The sequence below is a fragment of the Argopecten irradians genome, chromosome 2 (genome assembly GCF_041381155.1).
Source record: "Argopecten irradians isolate NY chromosome 2, Ai_NY, whole genome shotgun sequence".
Lineage (NCBI taxonomy): Eukaryota > Metazoa > Mollusca > Bivalvia > Pectinida > Pectinidae > Argopecten > Argopecten irradians.
The window spans coordinates 24,551,027-24,574,372 of record NC_091135.1 but is presented as its reverse complement, the minus strand read 5'-3'; the positions used below and the strand labels follow the sequence as shown (position 1 = coordinate 24,574,372).

The following is a 23,346-nucleotide window of genomic DNA, read 5'->3' as shown; positions in this document are numbered from 1 at the left end:
GAGGATCGTACATGAGTGGGGGTGTAATGTGAATTAAATTTATTAAAGAAGTTCAATAATTTGATATGCCACAAGCCTTTTAGCGAGTAGAAAATTAAATTACTTAACCAGTTTAATAAATTTCATAAAGTAGCCGCGAGTGCAAGATTCTATATTTATCACATAACTCATTGGCGGGTCCAGCGTGTCATACGGCATGACATAATATATCTTCAGACACGTGTAATGATGTCGCATGTAGTTTTGACGTCATAATCTACCGTATATACATGTATGGTGTCACATGATTGTCTCAGTAGGTGCAAACATCGAATCTGATATTTATATTGGTAAAAGTTATGTGATAGTCTTACACTCGTGATTATGTAACAAATCAAACAAATGTATTATCAAACAAATTCCTCTATTTATCAAATAACTTGTTTTTATGGAAATGGAGACAAATCTTTCAAATTCGTTTCTAGATAAGCATGATGAAATCAGACTCAGATTTGATATTTCCATCTACCGAAACAATTGTCATATTTTGATCACGTCATATTATTAGTTATCACATTGCATGGTGGAAATCACATAGAAAGTTGTAGCTTATATATAACTACTGGTGTAGGAAAGTGCAGTTTTCTGCAATTTCCGCTATCATTGGTTCTTGGAAATTGACCAGCATTGAGCAAACCTGAAAGACCTTAGTACTGATATGGCGAAACTGTTGGGGGATGTGTGAGAGGATTTCAAAATTCTTAATCCTCTCATTCACTCTCTCAACATGTATCCTAAATCTTGCTATTTTCCTGCACATTTGAACCTCTGCAGGGGTGTACTGGCCTTTGTCTTTCAAAAAAGGTGGTATATTTAGATGCACACCTTGAAGGAGCAGGGAGTAGATTGTAAAGCCCTTATCTGCCAGTATCATATCACCTGGAGATAACTCAGATAGCATATTGCTATGCTCGACAATGGCAACATCTGATGTACTTCCAGGGTATAGTTTACTGACATAAACAACAGCACCATTTGGGGCAACACCTGTAACAGACTTCACTGTGTGCCTATTCTTATATGCACTGTATGTCTGTGCTTGGGCCTTCATGTCCTGTCCTGGTACATCTTGCGACACTTCTGTAGCATCGATGACCAGTCGACAGGAACTGAAGTCCCCAAAGCTAGCAGGCATAGAGGCTTTACACTTAATCAAAGATGGAATATTACCTTCCATCATTCCCTCAAAAAGAACTTCATGTAGAGCAAATATGTGAGTAATTATGTTGTGTACAGTAGCTTTGCTTGTGCAAAAGCGCTCAGCTAGGTCAAGAAGGGGGCTGTTCATCTTTAGCTTCATGAGGCACACGAGTAGCTGGTCTTCCCTTAAAATCAAACTTGGTGTCCATCCATCGACATAGTTCAGGGAGAACCTTTTGAGGGTGGCGTCAATAATAAGGAACTTCTCTGCTTTGAGGGATGTATACATCAGCATCTATAGATAACATTGTAACCTTGTAAGGATTTCGACTTGATTTTTTTTATATGAAATTCAATTTTTTCAATATTTCACTTCCAAAATTCATTCAGTTCAAGGAAGGTAATTGTTTTTTAATTACCTTGCTTTCAGATTCAATGATCTGGTTAATAGTTAAAGGGTGTTTCTTGGCTTTCAACTCTGCAATTTCACTCTCCAAATTTCCAATATGAAGTTTGAGTTCCTGAATCAAAACCACATTAAAACTTCAAATAAATTATGTGATATAATAATTTACAAGGTTTTTTTTTTATCTGAGACGGTAGTTATTATCGTGTGATATTTGTACATACCTTAGATTTTTTTTACTATACATAGTTATATCTAATGCTTGCAAAGCTGATAAATTGAAGAATAAAGTTGTTTAAGGTTCCCTGCTTGAGGTTTTTTTCGTTGTTTTTATTTCGTCGCTAACATTACTATAATATTATCATGAACAAATTGTCACTAAGATTTCATTATGAACCTGCTTCTGAACTGAAAACTAAAAAGATATATTGATCGACATGATATTATAGCAAAGGAAAAAAGTTTGATAAACAAATAATTTATCAAACTGTTTACATTGATGTCTTTGATGATGTTTGTTTGTTTGTTTGATTAATTAACGTCCTATTAACAGCTATGGTCATGTAAGGACGGCCTCCCATGTCTTTGATGAGGGATGATTAAGATCTGTGGTACCCATGATCCTCAGAAACACACCCTTCAAGCTCAGTATTATTTGAGCTGAATGGACACAAGCTGCCTAAGTCACTTTGAGTCTCGGCAGGAGCAGTGCAAGCAGATCTAGATTGTGTGGAGATTGCATCTCTTTTTCGTGATTTCCTATATGACAGACACATATAACATTAATTTGATACATGTTTTTTTCATTTTCTTGGAATCAAATAATATTCTTCTAATCTATCCTTATATCAAAACTTTTGACACTTTTCATTCATTTTTGTCTGTTTTTAAGGCAATAATTCTGTTAATGATCCCTTGTACGTTTGTAGATTAACAGTAGGTTTGATTTTAGCAACAACTGCCTACTAAAAACTATATTTATATAGATTCCTATAGATACGACCCGATGTATCGTAATGCTACTCCAATGTCTTACACCACTATCTTTCACATGCATGCAAAGACAAACACTTGTCATCTCGCTTCTTTGGCTAAAAACGATAAATCTATCCTTTTATAATGCACATATGTTTGGACAAGAGTCAGTTCAATTCAGAATAACTGTTACAATGTGTGTTGACAGAATATTTGAAGTTTGAATTATCATTATTTTTTTTATTCTGCATTTACTTCTCGGAGGAGGAGTGGGGGTCCCTGTCTTTTTCCCACCTCACTCATGCGATATATCTTTTTATAGTACATGTGTTTACACAAGGGTTAGTGCAATTCGAAATGATTGTTACAAGGGTGTTTTGTCCATCAAATTTTTTCTTAAGATGAAAATTATGACAATTATCGATTTTTAGGGGGGGGGAAAGGCTGAAAATTTCATTATTTTCCCGCCAATTCACAAAAATGAGAAGACGTAATGTCATTATTATGATTTTATCATATTCAGCATGCTTCAATCATATTATAAAATGTGTTTTTGTGCCTCTGTGTGTTGTTTGGTTTGCTATCTATGCGCGTATATACGAATGTCATTTTGGTCATTTTTGGTCTGTTTTTTCCGACCTCATTGATGCGATCTATCTTTTAATTGTACACAGGTGTTTTCACAAGGGTTAGTGCAATTCGAAATGATTGTTACAAGGTGTTTTGTCCATTAATTCTTTTACTTGTGATGAAAATTATGACATTTATCAATTTTTTAGGGACAAAAAGCTCAAAATGTCATGGTTTTCCCGCCAATTTACAAAAATGAGAAGACGTAACGTCATTATTATGATTCTATCGTATTCAGCATGTTTCAAACATATAGAAAATGAGTTAATTTCCTCTTAATGTTGTCTGGTTCTCTATCTATGCGCGTATATGCGAATGTGTCATTTTGGCCATTTTTGATAACTGAAATCCAAGATGGCTGCCATATGACCCACCCCCCCCCCCCCCATGGGACATTAGTTGTCCATGGCAACAAGCATAAAATGAAACTAGACATCATACCGGTCCTAAAAAACCATGTTTCAAAAAACTGCCAGAGGGGTACATGGAAACCTATTTCTCTCCCCCCACTAAATTACATGATGGTCCATCGCTAACTTACCTACAGTTGATCTTACTTTTGACACCTGACGCGAGCTAATCAACAAAGCGTGACAGGTCCCTAAATACCTCTCTTAAGTAATCTGGTTAGCCACCTCATTAGTCTCGTTTGACCATGCGTTTAAGTTACTGCAGTATACAGGTTAGAGATTAACGCAGCACGACATTTGCTATTCGGAATGACAGTTCTGTTTTTGTTCTGTACTTGATGTCTATATCTACTACTTGGATTAGACATGTCACATAAACATCTTCAGTCTCGTTGTTTTCGTCTGACCCGTGCATGATTTATTTTTCAATAAAAGACACTAATGAATGAACTTGAGCGAAATATCAACAAGTCGTCGAATGTACTATATTAGATGAAAGCTGAATGTATTACGTCAAAAAACAAATGGAGCGATTTTAGATTTAATGCAAATTTACATATATGCAAACAATTCTGTTTGGAATTATACCTTAATTCGTATGGACAGGTTTTATAAAAAGTCAGAAATTTGTTAAGAAGGGTTGACCAGTAGACATTCAAAGACCCGAGTCGGGTTTAGAATAACATAATCAAGAATCCTTAGAAAAATATTCATGTATATGTGGCTCCAACCACCGCAGATATACAACGTAGTGGATTATTATGTACATTTTATTGTGTATAATTATGCAGTAATCGCGTAGAGATGTTCATTTATCAAAGACAGGTACATCTATATATGCAGGGTATAAATCCCTATTTTCAAGTGTATTCCAAACTCATATCTGTAATTGAGGACGTGTACACAGGTATTTGTGTTGAAAATATTAAATATTAAAATTGATATTTACAAACAGATAGTTTATATTTGATGGCAGACACCGAAAATCGCCTCTCTATCTTGGCCCTGCAGGTAGGGCGTTAGAATTGTACCTGCTGCCCCTATTGCATGATCGTAAAAGGCGACTAAATTTAGGATCTTATCTTTTCTCTTCTTCCTAACTGACTTTATATTTCCTAATGCCTCCCTTGGCACCGCCTCACTTTTGGCCTTGAGTTGAGCGTTCGCCCCTGTGAGGAAGGCTCTGGGTTCTGTCCCCTGGACGGGACACACCAAAGTCTATAAAAGTGGTAGTTTCTGCTCCTGCTTAGCGTTCAGCATACGGGGAGTGGGAAGACTGGTTCGCCCGTTGTCAGTATAATGTGACAGGGTGGGGTGTGTTGCTTGGTGTCTTTGGCGGCATGCTTCAGTGATATACCACTATAAAAAGGGCAACAGTTCCACTATACAAGAAGACACAACACTAACATACCGCAGTCTCCCAGTACACTCACCTCGCACAACATACACGCAGCACACCGCATACATGGGAGGCCGTCCTTACATGACCATAGCTGTTAATAGGACGTTAATAAAACAAACAAACAAACAAACAGACCTCTCTATCTTATGCGAGTAGACTAGTTCCCGTTGTCCTCGTGACGTTACAGGTCAGGGGTCCTGAATCGGGGTCAATGGCTTGGGGCTTCAGGTGTGTTCTAGAGAAAAGTCGCATTATCTCTAATACCGTAATCGCTATGAAACTCGTACTTTCTCCATTCTAAATTTTATCCAAAGATGCATTTATCAAGCCTTATGTACCAAACCATTCAGTGTACACTTTAATGTACATTAGTTGCGGACATATTTTTCTTATATTAAGATCTTAAAATACATTAACATTATACATTTGTAATTTCCGTTCACAATTGAAAATAATATCTATCGATGTCATTTGTGCCTGTAGTGTTTCTCTAGTGTTCTATTTTGAATATTTAGATAATGAAACGCCTCTCGCAAATAAATTTACCAATGAAATCATTTGGAGATAATGCCTTATACACTTACCATGGTCAATACATCAGGAATTATACGGAAAGACAACAAATTTGTTAAAATTTGTCGTGGTCCATCAATTCCACAAATATCGCTACGCTTCGTAGAACCAAGCTTCCGCTGACTTTGCAGATCGTGCTTACTTCCGTTCCCACACTGTGATTCTATTGGGTAATCTACTTATTTTTCAACATTTCCAATCGATCTAGTATTCATTTCTATAATGAGATTAGGTTTTCAATTAATATTTTCAATGATTGGGCGAAATAACACAAGTCGAACAGGACATCTCATCCACTCTGCTATATGAAAGATGAATTGTCCTAACTATTAGTATTATGCAATGCCCCTGGTCATGGATGATGACAAAGATAAACCACAGGCGTTTGTAATATATAATGAATATTAATGATAATCAAAAATCGGATCGAATCATATAGAAATCAATACAAGGCAAGACACTTTGGGCAGGACGATTTTTACCACAATTTTTCAAAGTTATTTTTTTAGTACTTACTGTGGTCAGATTTTCACAACACATACGCCGATATTTCCATTATGAATCGTAGTTTAAGTATCCATATAGTTAAAATGATTAATCCGTTACAGCTTGAGGTTATTAAACACGTTTGTCACCAGCTTTGAATTTTTCCGCCATCAGGACGGTTCGTCGGACCGGAAGTAGGTTCGGAATACCTTGGACTTCATCATGCGGCAATGAAGGTGAGTTCCGGAAAAACCAGCTCCGCACCAAATAATTTTGGCGCACATTTATAAAAATGGGGAGCGATATTGTTTCGTGGTAAGAAAAAGTCATTGTTCGCATTTATTTGATTATCATAAAATATAATTTTTGCTGTATAATTCTGATCAGTTCGTTTGTTAAACGAAATGCACACTGTCACAATGAAGGATGAGTCGTAATATTTTTTTTTTTAATTTTGAAGGCAAGTGGTGTCATTCAAACTAGAAGTTGAATGTTGTCCGTATCTTGATTTCTGCACATGTATGGAATACGGATAAAATTATTGATCACAATATTAACTTAAAAGTTGTAATATGAGAATATTGTAATTGTCAAAAAACATTTATACAGATTAATGTTTCCAATAGCTAAAGGCATTAAAGAAAAATTAAAAAAAAAACAAAAAAAAAAAAAAAAAACACACACACACAATAACACTGTAAAAAAAATAAACAAAATAAAAAAAAAACAGAAAAATAATTCAATAAAAACAAATACTAAGCTGACATATAATATATTATTCTGAAGTAAATGGATTTGTATTGACTTCTGACAAGTGTTCTGATTAGACAATGGCTCTAAAAGTAATTATAATCCATGTGATTATTTTTAAAAAAATTATTACTTTAAAATAAAGGTAGGCTGTGTTAAATATTGTTAATATAACATGCTTCAAATAAATATAATTAACTTTAAAAAATCACAATTCTTATATAAACTCAACTTAATTTGTCTTTTTTTTTCATGTTGAAAAAAGTTAAATGATGTGGATAAAAAAGAGAAATGTTCATTCAGATATATAGTTCCTTCCTTCCAAACATGTCATAATTTATTTGCTTTCCTTCTACTTTGATATACAATTTGTATTCGAATTACAAAATAAAACCTGCCCCTGTCTCCCAAACCACCATCACCCTACCCCTGTCGCCCATGTAAACATGTATAAATATATATTTGAGCCTAAGGCTGGCACTTGCATTACCTGTTGCCGAGGTCTTTTTATCGACGTTTATCATTAGCATATCATTTAGCCTTTCCCGTCTCAATTGTGATACAGGGACTTCCACTGATCTAGGGGTGTTGCGCGATGTTCGAGTGTACGGCTAAGTCTGTCCATTGTGTTACATGGTGGCGTTATGATAAATTGATCACTTTTCTGTACATTCTTGGCAAAACCATTCATCTGGAAGCTCATCTAAACTGTCTATTTTTAAACACAGTCTATGAAACCAAGTTTCACATCTGTCACAACCAACTGAATCAAAGCTTGCATCCTTTTCACATATACCACAAGGCCACAAAATGTTCTTCCGTTTCGCCAATCCCTTTCCTTTTCCAGAACATTTCCTTTTCCCTTTTACTGGCACCTTTGAGGATTGTTTTTCTGTTATAGAATCAGAACTTGTACTGGTACCAGCAACCTCAGAACTTCCAGAAGCTTTCTGAAACATACTACTGTCAGAACTTGTACTGGTACCAGCAACCTCATAACTCCCAGAAGATTCCTGAAACACACTAGTGTTTTGAAATTCTATGGAATCTGTGATTGTCCCTTTTAAACTGTCCTGCATTTTCTTCTTTGTATTACCAGCTTTTAATCCATACGCTTTACACAAAAGGGTGAGTTCACTTTTATTAAATTTATCCACAAGAAAACCTTCACTGCCTAACACTTCTGCTTGCAGTCTTTTATGAGAGGCTAGTTTGTCCCTTGTTTTGTCTTCCAATAAAGTTTGAAAATTGAATTTTTCTTTGCTTTTGCTTCGACATGTTATTTGTTTTCTTGTTGCTGCCTTCTTTTTCACCCTGTTGATGTCCATATATTCTTTCCTAAATTGTGATAGCGACATACGCACATATTTGAATACGACTTCATCAAAAAGTAACTTGACAATTTCTGAAGGCTCCATAAATAATTTTCCCCATGTACTTCTTAAGACAGCATCATGTTGAAGAGATGATTTTAAAAAATGTCCGAAATTCTGCCTGTGTAAGTTTAAATTTGAAGAGTTTTGTAAGGTCCTGATTTTCGTATCAAGCAAAAAGAAAAATGCAAGTGCAGCATCATTAACAATGAAAAGACTGCGACCAACATTCTGCTTCCGAAAAATTTCTTTGAGTGAATGTTGGTCCTCGCACTCCGTTGAATCTGCACGTAAGCTTTCCAGGAACTGTCGCTGTGAAATAAAATTTTCTGTTTCTTTTACCCTGTTCTTGTTGTAAAGAGAGCTTGAAATACTTTTCTTTGATTTTTTGAGTAGCGAAGATATGCACCATCCAGCAATGTATCTTATTTTGCTTCGTCCTTCTTCTGATTCTGTAAACTCCTTGCCTGTCTGTTCAGTAATTTCAGCCTGCAGTTTACTCCTGCACGGTTCAGCTTTAGCGTGTATCAAATAGTTCCTTAATTTTGTTGCAATTTTCCCAATGATATTGTCATGTGCTGGTGAAAGGTTGTGCCCAAATAAATATTGAACTTGAATACGGTGTTCAGGTGAACAGACAAGCGAGTTGTATTCTCTGTAAAATAAATGGATTTCTTTGTTTGTTAGAGATTTTGATGGTAAATTGTCTAATAAGGCCGAAATAGAGTTAAATAAATATGTAATAAACTGGTGAGTGCTATCCTGGTTTTCAAGTAGAGTTTTCACCACAGCATTCTCCTTCTTCTGTTGCTCTGTTCTTTCCTGACAATTTTTCACTTCCCCTAAAATTGCTGTAACATTGATATCTTCTGGAAGTTTCTTTGTGTTTTGATCAGGTTTTGACATTTTCTCAATCTCATCCAAAATTTTCTCAATTTCATCAGCATCATCACCATCGTCTGTGTCATAGTCCTCCGGTTCATTATCACCACCATCACCATCATCATTATCACCACCATCACCACCACCACCATCATCATCATCATCATCGCCAGTTTTTCCTTTCTTATTCTCTTTGTGTCTACAACACTCCAGCGTTATTTTCAGTGGAAGAGGAGCTCTTTCATAAAATTTCACAACCTCTTGAGGAGGTTTCCGCACTCCTGAAGGGTTGAAATTTTTAACTTGCAGATCTTTCTTACAGGTTGTCCTGCTAAGAGCAACTGTAAGTTGCCCATATTGACGCATATTCCTGCATTCCATGGTGACACGTCTCATGGTTAATCCCTGTGATTTGTGTACGGTCAGAGCAAACCCAAGGTCAAGAGGAATTTGTACCCGTCGTCCAATGTCCCTTTTTAGTAAAACACAGTATTTTGTGTAATTGTATGGTGTGATTTTCTGTGTCTTGTTTATACTCGGAAAGTGCACAAATACTTGGCCCGTTTCTAATCTCTCGACAAATCCACAAAGTCCATTAACTAATTCATCCGAAAGGCAATTTTCTTTCAGATGTAGTTCACTTTTGGCCCTAACACCTGATGTGTCACCTTCATCTGTACACTTGTACACAACCTCTTCACCTGCCAAAAAATGGATTGAGATTAAACCAATATATCATTCTGTTCAACTGTCTGCTAAATTAATTTTAATTGTGTATACTGCTGATTTATAAAACACTTTGTGTATATCTTTAAAACAAAGAAAAAATTATGAGTCATGATAAGTTATAGTTTAGAAAATGTGAAAAGCAAAAAAGATTGATTGAAACATAATGTAATGTAAAATATAATTTATCACAGGGCCGTGGTGGCAGAGTGCTAAAGTCATCTCATAATCAGCCCATGATCACTAGCCCCTCCACCTCAGGGTTGCTAGTTCAAATCCCATGTGGGACATTTGCCAGGTCAGTAGTCAGTGGTTTTCTCCAGGTACTCTGGCTTCCGATGTGAAACTTCCTTAAAAATTACCCTGGATGTTTATAGGATGTTTAACTAAACTAGAAAACTGACTGTCCATCAGAAAGGCCCTGCTTAATACAAAATGCATCAACTAATCATCAATTACTTTAGAATATTTGATATAAAACAATTGTTTCTACATGTATTTCAAGAACTGTGACATACCCGGGGAAGCTGTAATAAATCTCGACACCCCCCCCCCCCCCCCCCCCTGATCACAGACAGATGGACAGGGCACCTACATTTCATGCAGGGCTCTAATTAAACAAAACTCCCATTCATTAATAATATTTAATTGGTATTAGTACATAACCATGTAATAATACCCTTCACTGTAACCAAATAGAAAGGTATATGTTCAAATATTTTCAAATGAATGACCTTGAGACAATTACCAATGCCATATGGTGAAATGTACTAAATTTGTACTATAATTTTGTAAATTGATGTGTTATTCTACTTTAATTCATTGGAAAATAAGTTAAGATTTAAAATATCTACAAATACCCAAAAATAATTGAACTTTTTTTTTATTTACAGGCTTTGCCTTCACCTAGAAGAAGACTCAAATGGAAAAATAGAGAAGAATGAACTGCTACAGAGATTTAATGATCACCAGTTTATAGAAACTCCTTCATATACAGCCATGTCAATGGACATCTTTTCGAAATATGTTCAAACTGTTTTTCCTTGTGTTAAAATGTCAAAATTGAGAGATGGTGGAAATGGAAAAAGAAAACTTGTGTATAGTGGCGTTAGATACTTTATAGAGGAGCAATGTGAAGATCAAACATATAACTGTGTTACTGCTGAAAACTTTGATGTGTCAAAAGTTACCTTCCCTTACTTCTGCTCACAAAAAGAAGACGAAAACCATGTTTTTTATATCAAGGCCAATATATCTATTAATGGAAATCAAGTACTGAAGAAAGTGTCAATAGATTTTCAAAACAAATGTTGGAAAATGGAAGTCAGCGGAAATATTGTAGATTTATTACGACTTTCAATATCAGATGTGTTTGACAAATTAACATACAGGACCATACATAACATTCTCTACATTGGAAACCTGATTCAATTATGCACTGGTGTAAAAGATATAGACAACAGTTTAATCCCTGTGAATGTGTTTGCAGAGAATATTGTTTTGGGACAAGAAGAAAGCATCAGAAAGTTGAGGTGTTCAAACTGTTATTGTGTAGTAACAATATTATCTAAAGGTCATGCATGTCGTAATTGTATAAAGAACATATCAGATTTCAAACAAAGAAATTCAAAGTCAGCAAAAATTGTTTCTGAGGAAGATACAGAGGATATTTCAAATATCCTGTTAAGTGTTTTTCCAAGTGCATCCACAGAAATGCAGGCATTTCTCCAAGATCAACACAAAAACCTTATCAGATCAAAGCATGGTGTTAGGTGGGACAAGGACACTATCAGGACCTGCCCTGGAACTATGGTGCAGAAGTCCAAGGTCTTATGAAAATTTTAAAGGTGCCAATCTGTTTAATTTACCTTCGGGAAGAACACTCCAGCGTTACAAAAATACCTTATCACAAACATCTGGAATTAACCAAGAAATCCTAGAGTGGATGTTCAACACAGCTCAGAAAGTTAACCTACCACCATCTGGCTATTATGGTGGAATTATCCATGACGAAACAAAAATCCAAGAAGCCTTAGTTCTTAACACAAAAGGTAAGGAAGACCAGTTGGTTGGTTTTGTGGAAACTGGTGTAGAAGGGGACTCCTTAAATGCTATAAAAAGTGGTAAGTCAGAACCGGTCCTGGCAACCGAGGTTCTGCAAGTAACATTTTTAGGATACACCGGATTTCGGTTTCCATTAGCTCATTACCCAACTAACACTGTCACTGCTCCAGAACTATATAATATCCTGTGGGACATAATTTCTGCTTTACAATCATGGGGATTCTTTACAGATTACATTCTTCAGGATGGTGGGGATCAAAATAGACAGTTTATGCGGATGCATTTCAAAGATGATGCCGATGCAGAGGAAAACTCATACATGAGTCTAAATATCCACAATCTCTCTCGCAAGGTTGCACATTCGCAGGACTTTTCTCACAATGTTAAGAAGTTACGAAATGCCTTACTTTCAAGTGGACTTGAGAAACACCACACTCGACACCTTCAAAAGAATGGACAATACATACTCTGGCAGATGTGGGTAGATGCAGTTAGATGGGATGAAACTACTAACTCTCGACGTGTCAACAGGAAAATAACCTCTTTACACTTATACCCTGATAGTGCTGAGAAAATGAGAAACCATCTAGCTGAGGAAATGCTAGATAAAGACTTCTTGAACTTGATGCTGGCATTTCAAAATTCACTGAAAAATGGATCGGCTCTTGATGCAGCGGTTGACTTCCTTTATCAAACAAGTGCATTGATATCCATTTTCAGAGACAAGAGACCAATTTCTTCTCTGCAGGACAGTCGGCTAGCAGAACTCAATAAAATCAAAACATGGTTATTTGAATGGCGAGAATCAATAAAATCAAAACATGGTTATTTGAATGGCGAGAAGAAGTAAATGCACTTGATGAGATGCCGTTAAAGGACAAAGAGAAATGTCTTCCTAGCAGGAAATGCTTCAACGATCAAATTAGTTTGATCTCAACATTTGTGGAAGTCTGTAAAATCCATTTGAAGGATTTTCCCAAATCCTCCATTTTCCCTGCAAGGTATAATTCAGACATTATAGAAAATAACTTTTGCCAGGTACGGGGAATCCACAATGGGAACAACACTCACCCAACTTATCAAGCTTACCGAAGTACGATGAATAAGCCCTGAATATTGTAGATTTATTACGACTTTCAATATCAGATGTGTTTGACAAATTAACATACAGGACCATACATAACATTCTCTACATTGGAAACCTGATTCAATTATGCACTGGTGTAAAAGATATAGACAACAGTTTAATCCCTGTGAATGTGTTTGCAGAGAATATTGTTTTGGGACAAGAAGAAAGCATCAGAAAGTTGAGGTGTTCAAACTGTTATTGTGTAGTAACAATATTATCTAAAGGTCATGCATGTCGTAATTGTATAAAGAACATATCAGATTTCAAACAAAGAAATTCAAAGTCAGCAAAAATTGTTTCTGAGGAAGATACAGAGGATATTTCAAATATCCTGTTAAGTGTTTTTCCAAGTGCATCCACAGAAATGCAGGCATTTCTCCAAGATCAACACAAAAACCTTATCAGATCAAAGCATGGTGTTAGGTGGGACAAGGACACTATCAGGACCTGCCTGGAACTATGGTGCAGAAGTCCAAGGTCTTATGAAAATTTTAAAGGTGCCAATCTGTTTAATTTACCTTCGGGAAGAACACTCCAGCGTTACAAAAATACCTTATCACAAACATCTGGAATTAACCAAGAAATCCTAGAGTGGATGTTCAACACAGCTCAGAAAGTTAACCTACCACCATCTGGCTATTATGGTGGAATTATCCATGACGAAACAAAAATCCAAGAAGCCTTAGTTCTTAACACAAAAGGTAAGGAAGACCAGTTGGTTGGTTTTGTGGAAACTGGTGTAGAAGGGGACTCCTTAAATGCTATAAAAAGTGGTAAGTCAGAACCGGTCCTGGCAACCGAGGTTCTGCAAGTAACATTTTTAGGATACACCGGATTTCGGTTTCCATTAGCTCATTACCCAACTAACACTGTCACTGCTCCAGAACTATATAATATCCTGTGGGACATAATTTCTGCTTTACAATCATGGGGATTCTTTACAGATTACATTCTTCAGGATGGTGGGGATCAAAATAGACAGTTTATGCGGATGCATTTCAAAGATGATGCCGATGCAGAGGAAAACTCATACATGAGTCTAAATATCCACAATCTCTCTCGCAAGGTTGCACATTCGCAGGACTTTTCTCACAATGTTAAGAAGTTACGAAATGCCTTACTTTCAAGTGGACTTGAGAAACACCACACTCGACACCTTCAAAAGAATGGACAATACATACTCTGGCAGATGTGGGTAGATGCAGTTAGATGGGATGAAACTACTAACTCTCGACGTGTCAACAGGAAAATAACCTCTTTACACTTATACCCTGATAGTGCTGAGAAAATGAGAAACCATCTAGCTGAGGAAATGCTAGATAAAGACTTCTTGAACTTGATGCTGGCATTTCAAAATTCACTGAAAAATGGATCGGCTCTTGATGCAGCGGTTGACTTCCTTTATCAAACAAGTGCATTGATATCCATTTTCAGAGACAAGAGACCAATTTCTTCTCTGCAGGACAGTCGGCTAGCAGAACTCAATAAAATCAAAACATGGTTATTTGAATGGCGAGAAGAAGTAAATGCACTTGATGAGATGCCGTTAAAGGACAAAGAGAAATGTCTTCCTAGCAGGAAATGCTTCAACGATCAAATTAGTTTGATCTCAACATTTGTGGAAGTCTGTAAAATCCATTTGAAGGATTTTCCCAAATCCTCCATTTTCCCTGCAAGGTATAATTCAGACATTATAGAAAATAACTTTTGCCAGGTACGGGGAATCCACAATGGGAACAACACTCACCCAACTTATCAAGCTTACCGAAGTACGATGAATGCTGTGATTCTCGGACAGTCTTCAAAATCCCGCGGTAGGAAATCCAATGTAGGGCAAATAAGTGCAGACCCATACTCATATGGGGCAACAGTTTCTGCTGTTCCCAAGAAAAGAAAAGTGCTTTGGGACATCTCAAATACACATTAATAACTCATCAGGCCAATGGATCTGCTCAATAATAGTCAATATACATTAATACAACATTTTGAACAGCAAAACCATTATAACTAGAAGCCCAAGGGCCTTAACAGTCATTTAAAATTCCAAGAGGAAGTGTGCCTTTGAAATAGGTTTTTTAAAAACAGTAATTGTGCTATCATGTCACAAAATGGCTGTCATAACTGTCAAAGTAATTATTTTTCAAAGCCAAAAAGGAACAAAATTTATGGAGTGTGTTCTTTCCTTACATCCCTGCCAAATTTCATCTCAATTCTACCATTGGAACTTAAGAAGAAGTTCAAAATGTGCTTTTCAAGATGGCTGCTCTGGGGGCCATCTTTGATTTCTTACTGGCCTAAAATGCATCAACACTTGGTCAGGACCTTCATTCCAGGCATGTTTCAACTCAATCACCCCGGTGGAATTTAAAAACAGCACATACACTTCAAAAAGACATTATCTAAGAATTGATTGTTATTTTTCATCAAGGAGGTAGATGAACAGTTCGTTTAGTATTATTTTTGTTTGCTTTAATTTCAAGTCCTATCAACAGTCATGGTCTTTTAAGTTTATGGTGTAGAGGAAGCCAGAGTACCCGGAGAAAACCCATGACATGTGGTCAGTACCTGGCAACGTTAACTGCACCAAATGTGATTTCCACTCACAAATAATAGTATTAGGGTATTCATTAGTACTGAAGCCCTGAAGTGCCACGGGGGTGTTAGTTTTATCTGGCAGCCGCCACTTATTTATCTGGCAGTCACCACTTAATTTATCGGGCGGCCACCACTTATTTATCTGGCGGCCGCCAATTATTTATTTCTATAACACAAGCAGGCAATTAAGTGGCGGCCCCCAAATAAAACTAACATTTCTGGGCTTCCGTACATAACAAACCCTTGTGCTTGAATAAACTTCATTGTATGCATGAAATATGATACAATTGTGTACCTTCCAAATCCATTAGACACCGAGCATTGTGAATATCAACATCAAGGTTATTGCCATATAAGTGGATAGGTGGATCACCAGGAGGAAGAGGTCGCGCAAGTCGACGGAGAAGGAAAGTGCTGTCTTCCTTTAGCTGACCTCTGAAATTGAACATAAATTAATACAAAAGATTTATAAGGAAAGTGTATACCATGTAAACTACCACCTTACAACAAGCGTAACAACATGTATTTTATTTTGTTTGTTTGTTTAAGTTTTACTTCCTAAAAACAGCCAAGGTCATTTAAGGACGTTTTGGAGGAAGCCAGAGTACCCGTAGAAAACCATCGACCAGCGGTCGGTACCTGGCAACTGCCCCACATGGGATTTGAACTTTGAACCAAGAGATGGAGGGCTAGTGATTATTGGCGGTGACGCTTAACCACTTGGCCACCATGACCCCATGCATTTCGAAATGAGCAAACAAATGTACATTATATATCATTTATACAATGTAAATTATTTCATAACAAATTTACTTGATTTTGGTATCATAAATATTGTATACATGTACATGTATGTATACATTTGTATGTTAAAACAGACTAATAATTTTGAAAAGGTTATTGCCCAGGGGCTATGTGTAGTCACAAGATGGGGCATACTAGGGCATATATTGGTCTTCACTAAGGAGAAATATTGAGCGACACATTTTCACCAGGTTTTATTCAATGTGATTTATTTATGATCTCCAAATTTCATTATGTAGAAGTAAATTAGTATTAAATCCATTGTAATCCATGACAATACATCTAATCTTTTTAGTTAATTAATTGATAACCATAATTTGTACATAAACTTGAACTATAAACATTGATTTCAACATTTATCTATAATGTAACTGCTACTGCAAACTTTACCTTGCAACCTCACTTATTGCACGAGATAAGTCCTCGTCTCTTTGGCGATGCACCGTAGTCAGGTCTACATGGTGAAAACAATCTATGAGGTCAGATGAAAAAAACATAACTGCCATCATCACCATAATGTGGGGAAGGTACGGGCGGAAGCTGATAAAAGTCTCCACATAACACAACCTGCATACCACCGAATGGTCTATCATTGTTTTTCACTGCCCTAGATACATGTTCAACCTGCTCAAATGTTTTTTTACTGATCATGCTTACTTCGTCGATGATTAATACATTTGTTTCCAGCAGTTCTCTTTTCCTTTTTTCATACCTTTCATCATTGAACATCAGCTCAACCATCTCATCATCACTAAACCGTCCATCTAAAATTCCAAAGAATTTGTGAATTGTTACACAAGTCTTGTGAACATTCAGCTTTTCCAGTGCCTCCGTCAAAACTACTGCAGCTTTACCCGTACTTGCAGTGGCAACTACTTTCTTACCCTTGTACAGACATAAATCTATAAACTTGGCTACAGTATATGATTTCCCCGTCCCAGGATACCCGGTAAGGATGACATTATGGTCATTTAACTCATTTAGTCGTTTATCCATGTTTTGCTTACAGTTTTCCCGAACTTTTTCTACTCGGAACACGGTATAATCGGTGTCAATGTGAGTTCCGAACAATCATTCACTGCGGAACACTGACCTACTTCCGGTCCGACGAACCGTCCTGATGGCGGAAAAATTCAAAGCTGGTGACAAACGTGTTTAATAACCTCAAGCTGTAACGGATTAATCATTTTAACTATATGGATACTTAAACTACGATTCATAATGGAAATATCGGCGTATGTGTTGTGAAAATCTGACCACAGTAAGTACTAAAAAAATAACTTTGAAAAATTGTGGTAAAAATCGTCCTGCCCAAAGTGTCTTGCCTTGTATTGATTTCTATATGATTCGATCCGATTTTTGATTATCATTAATATTCATTATATATTACAAACGCCTGTGTATCAATGTAGACTTACTTATATACCAGTTAGATTATATAGGTAACGCGCTAGATTTCAACTTTTGATAAACCATTAAAAGTAGATATCAATGTAGGGTTACTAATATACCAGTTATAGGTAAATGTCAATGTACAATGAAGAGTTACATATTATGCCGGATATACATGTATAGAGAATGCATGTTTTTACAATGGATTACAATACAATGTTTATTTTGGTGCGAGAGAAGTCATCTCGGATTTCCTACGTCTCTCACCAAAAACAAAATTTGTATTGTTAGATACTAACCGTGTATTCTGTTTATCCTGCAACCCTTTATTACATTCAAATGAAAGCAAATTGTCACTTATTTACTTGGTTTCTTTCGATGCGAGGCGGATGAAAAAATTCAATCCTTAAACCGAATGAGAGTGTACTTCTTTTTACTACAGCGGGAAATATATCGGCGCATTCGCAAAAAAGTACCATTTCAATTTCAACAAATTGTATTTCAAAAACATTTGGAAAAGGATCGAACAACGGGTATAGCCTATATGAGTTCTCTATCTAACCAATAATTCTATTCAGTGTGTAATATCACAGAAACAATATGAAAATAATAAAAAACAATAATTAACCATCAAAGAATTATTTTACAATACATACATTTGCCATGAGCCAAAACGAAAACGACACAACCATATGAGATTTTCGATATCGTAAAAAATGACGTCATTGACTGAATTACGTTTCATTCACGGATAGTTAAAGTTCGGGGTCAAGTGAGAAAATGTTTTGTCAGATGTGGAACAAATTCACGTGATCGTATTGACGGAAAAAGCATTTCGTATTGACGAATAAAGCAAAAGTTTATCAGGCAGTAGTACATTTCAATCAAGAGTTCTTTAAATACCATATGTAGGTAACTTTTAAAGAACAGTTACTAATAAACTATATGTAGTTACAAGTAAATCCACATACAAACTTAAGGATTAATTTGAATATTTTTTATATTAGGAAATAAAACTTTATATCATAACATAAAAATATAAATTCAAATTAATCCTTTAAATGCAAATATTTGAATAGTTTCAAAACACTTTAATTCTAAATTATACGTTGGATATCAAATATTTGTAATTGACGCATTTAAAACCAGAATTGTGATGGTAAATTGAATGGGAATGGAGTATTTTAATTTCAAATTCCGTTTCACCCCCAACAATATTGTATACTTAAAGAATATAAGTGAGGGTGCTAGATTCAGGTGTTCTGGTAAACGTGTGCAGGTGTATTGCTTTATTTACGACAAATGGAATAGCATTAAATACAAAATTGTTGAGGTCGTAGAACTTGGTTTTAAGTCAAATGTTTTTATAAGCGTGGATTTTGTTATAGTGATTTGTTTTTGTTGCCATTGTGACCCTGAATTCCAATAACAGTTCTCAGTGTTTTTAATAATGCCAACTCTATGATGGGGATAAAGAAGTACCTGGTCATCAACCGAAAACTACCGAGACATTCCGAATATATTCATTAGTTCTGTGCTGGCATCCGTGCAAATCAGAACCAGGAAGCAATATGGAAATTCCTAATATTAAGAAGAGGGATGCAAAGATTTGTTACCATTAAGGTAAGTTTATAATAGTTAAATTGTTATAAAAATTATCAGAAATGTATTCATCAGATATAAAACAATAACCATTAGTAAAGTTACTTGATTGTTATAAATATTTTCTAATTATGAAATCATCCACGTCCGGACACAATGCTGGCATCAAGCCAAAACCGTGGATTATTTTACTTTACACAACTGCTTAAAAACAAACACTTATAGTTACCTTATTACCTAATAGATAGGATTGAAATATAGTGGTATATAACAAAACAAATTTATGATTAGCATTTTAAACATCTGATGAATTAAGAATTGAATGTACACAATGTAACGAATATATGACACAAGTATTTTCAAAAACTAAAAATATTATAGAATAATTATGTAATTAGAAGATAAAAGATGCTCCCAATTAATTATACAGATGTATACATTACCAATAAAGCATTTTTTGTACATGTAAAAATCTTATCAAAGACAGAGGAAAGTTTCGTCAGGCCATAAACTTGCTTTTTTCACAAAGATTTAAGGCAAATATAAAACAAAGTTTACATTTTCTTTAAATTACAGGTAGCAGCAGTTACAGAAGGCCAAAGGAATAACCATCTTTGGTCTCTTGCCAGAAATCATCGACTGACTGCTTCTAACTTTGGAGTAGCACTGGCTTCCATAAGGAGAAATCGGTTGGTGTGACAATTTTGGTCAAACATTTATGCAGAATGATTATAACTAGAAGGAAATGTACTGAAATGAACAGCTTTGTCATACCTATACACAATGCCTATATAAATATGATATGATACTGTAATATTAAAGACAGACTGAGAAAGATTTTTTATTCCTCTTTTTTTATCTTTTCTTCTTTTTTTTCAGATTTTCACCATCACTGTTCAAACAACTGTTGTCATCATATAACCTTACTACCAAGGAAGCTACTATTTGGGGCACAACTAATGAAAAAGTTGCCAAGGAAAGGTACTGTTCCTTTGGAGATGCAGTTGTTAAGGACACAAATAAGTAAACAAGAGGCCCATGGGCCTTAACGGTCATCTGACTAATAGTACAATACAACATAGTCGTTTAAAGATTTTAGCCTATTTGACCCCTATGACCTTGAATGAAGATCAAGGTCATTCATTTGAACAAAATTGGTAGCCCTTCATCCCAGCATGCGACAGGCCTAATATCAGGTCTCTAGGCCTCTTAGTTATTCACAAGAACTTGTTTAAAGGATTTTAGCCTATTTGACCCCTGTGACCTTGAATGAAGGTCATAGGTCATTTATTTGAACAGACTTGGTAGCCCTTCATCCATGCATCCTGCAGGCCCAATATCAGTACCCTAGGCCTTCTGGTTCTTGAGAAGAAATCGTTTAAAGATTTTAGCCTATTTGACCCCTATGACCTTGAAAGAAGGTCAAGGTCATTTATTTGAACAAACTTGGTAGCCCTTCATCCCAGCATTCTACAGGCCTAATATCAGGTCTCTAGGCCTCTTAGTTATTCACAAGAAGTTGTTTAAAGGATTTTAGCCTATTTGACCCCTTTGACCTTGAATGAAGGTCAAGGTCATTCATTTGAACAAACTTGGTAGCCCTTCATCCCAGCAAGTCACAGGCCCAATATCAGTACCCTGGGCCTTCTGGTTCTTGAGAAGAAGTCGTTTAAAGATTTTAGCCTTTTTGACCCCTTTGACCCTGAATGAAGGTCAAGGTCATTTATTTGAACAAACTTGGTAGCCCTTCATCCCAGCATGTCACAGGCCCAATATCAGTACCCTGGGCCTTCTGGTTCTCGAGAAGAAGTCGTTTAAAGATTTTAGCCTATTTGACCCCTTTGACCTTGAATGAAGGTCAAGGTCATTCATTTGAACAAACTTGGTAGCCCTTCATCCCACAGGCCTAATATCAGGTCTCTAGGCCTCTTAGTTATTCACAAGAAGTTGTTTAAAGGATTTTAGCCTATTTGACCCCTGTGACCTTGAATGAAGGTCAAGGTCATTTATTTGAACAAACTTGGTAGCCCTTCATCCCAGCATCCTACAGGCCCAAAATCAGTACCCTAGGCCTTCTGGTTCTTGAGAAGAAGTTGTTTAAAGGATTTTAGCCTATTTGACCCCTTTGACCTTGAATGAAGGTCAAGGTCATTCATTTGAACAAACTTGGTAGCCCTTCATCCCAGCATGTCACAGGCCAAATATCAGTACCCTGGGCCTTCTGGTTCTCGAGAAGAAGTCGTTTACAGATTTTAGCCTTTTTGACCCCTTTGACCTTGAATGAAGGTCAAGGTCATTCATTTGAACAAACTTGGTAGCCCTTCATCCCAGCATGCCACAGGCCTAATATCAGGTCTCTAGGCCTCTTAGTTATTCACAAGAAGTTGTTTAAAGGATTTTAGCCTATTTGACCCCTGTGACCTTAAATGAAGGTCAAGGTCATTTATTTGAACAAACTTGGTAGCCCTTCATCCCAGCATCCTACAGGCCCAATATCAGAACCCTGGGCCTTCTGGTTTTTGAGAAGAAGTCGTTTAAAGATTTTAGCCTATTTGACCCCTGTGACCTTGAATGAAGGTCAAGGTCATTCATTTGAACAAACTTGGTAGCCCTTCATCCCAGCAACCTACAGGCCAAATATGAGTACCCTGGGCCTTCCGGTTATTGAGAAGAAGTCGTTTGAATGAAAAGTTTACGGACGGCGGACGGCGGACGGCGCACGACGACGGACGGTGCATGATGACAATAGGTCATCCTGACCCTTTGGGTCAGATGACCTAAAAATCAACAGTATAATTTATTGAATTATCAAATTGAAGTGTTAGTGAAAAGAATTATTATCAGATTTAATTGGACTTGCAATACAATATTTTCATGAATTCCAGCCATAGGAAATTAAAAACTTTGATTTGTTGCATTGACTTTGGTGGGCCAATGCAGAATTATGAAATACATATATACAAAATATTTGTCACATTTTTTATTGAAATGGATCTATAATAAAATCACATTTTCCTTTTTGACAATTCTTTTACTTGTAGCAAAAGCTCCTGAAGGACACTACACATGTATATACCATCTACAGTATTTAGCAGAAATTATTTATATTTCATATTGTTGTAGAAACTACATGCCTTCTAGGTTTATTCAATCTATCTCTCTGATTTATTCTTAACATACATTCTACATTTGTTTATTTTAGGTATTTTGCTAGATGGCAGTGGTGTTCTTGGAGCAAACCCTGATGGTATCATCTGCCGTCCAGTATCCCATAATTACCATCACCAGGTTGCTGAACTGGCAGTGCTGTGGAGGCTTTACACATCAGGCCAGAGGTCTTGGAAATAAAGTGTCCTTTCAGTGCACGCAATATGACAATTTCTGATGCAATATCATCTGTCAAAGGATTTTGTTTAGGTATAAATCATAAGTCTACAAAAACAATTTGGAGAAATAATGATAGGATTTGCGCTTAAGTTATTTTTATCATTCTGTCTGTAGCCAAATAATGATTTTGCTACATATAACCTGATGTAAACCCACATAAATTTGTATCTTGGTGGAAGTCACATAATAACATGTCTTTCCTTTGCTTAGGCAGAGGTTTGGTCCAAGGAGGTTACTCACTTAAAGACTATTTCGGATAAAAGTGAAACACAATGTCGATTTAAAGATAATTTCTATTTTTAAAATGAAAATAATCTTTTGTAATTCTAGGAACAATTTAATTTCCCACATATTTATGTATTATGGTTTTTATATTTCATATATATTGGAATATATTTTATTTATAATCCTAAAAAAGTATGTTTTGTTAGTTAGGCAATAAGTAATTACGTTTTATTCCTTTTAATGAAATCCAAGAATATTGAAAGGACGATCGGGGTATAATACTAAAAGAAAGACCACCCATTCTACGATCAGAATTCAAAGGCCAGACTCCATATAATTAGAAAGTCCTGCCTGAG

The 23,346-nt window shown here is 36.0% G+C and overlaps 1 protein-coding gene and 1 pseudogene across 1 annotated transcript; one reads left to right on the top strand and one right to left on the bottom strand.

Moving 5' to 3' along the window:
• Positions 1-598: 598 nt before the first annotated feature.
• Positions 599-1,474, bottom strand: LOC138316528 (uncharacterized). The gene has a single exon (XM_069258213.1). The coding sequence runs from the start codon at positions 1,472-1,474 to the stop codon at positions 599-601; it is 876 nt and encodes a 291-aa protein (XP_069114314.1).
• Positions 1,475-19,375: 17,901 nt separating this feature from the next.
• Positions 19,376-23,106, top strand: LOC138316526 (uncharacterized; annotated as a pseudogene).
• The last annotated feature ends 240 nt before the right edge of the window (positions 23,107-23,346 follow it).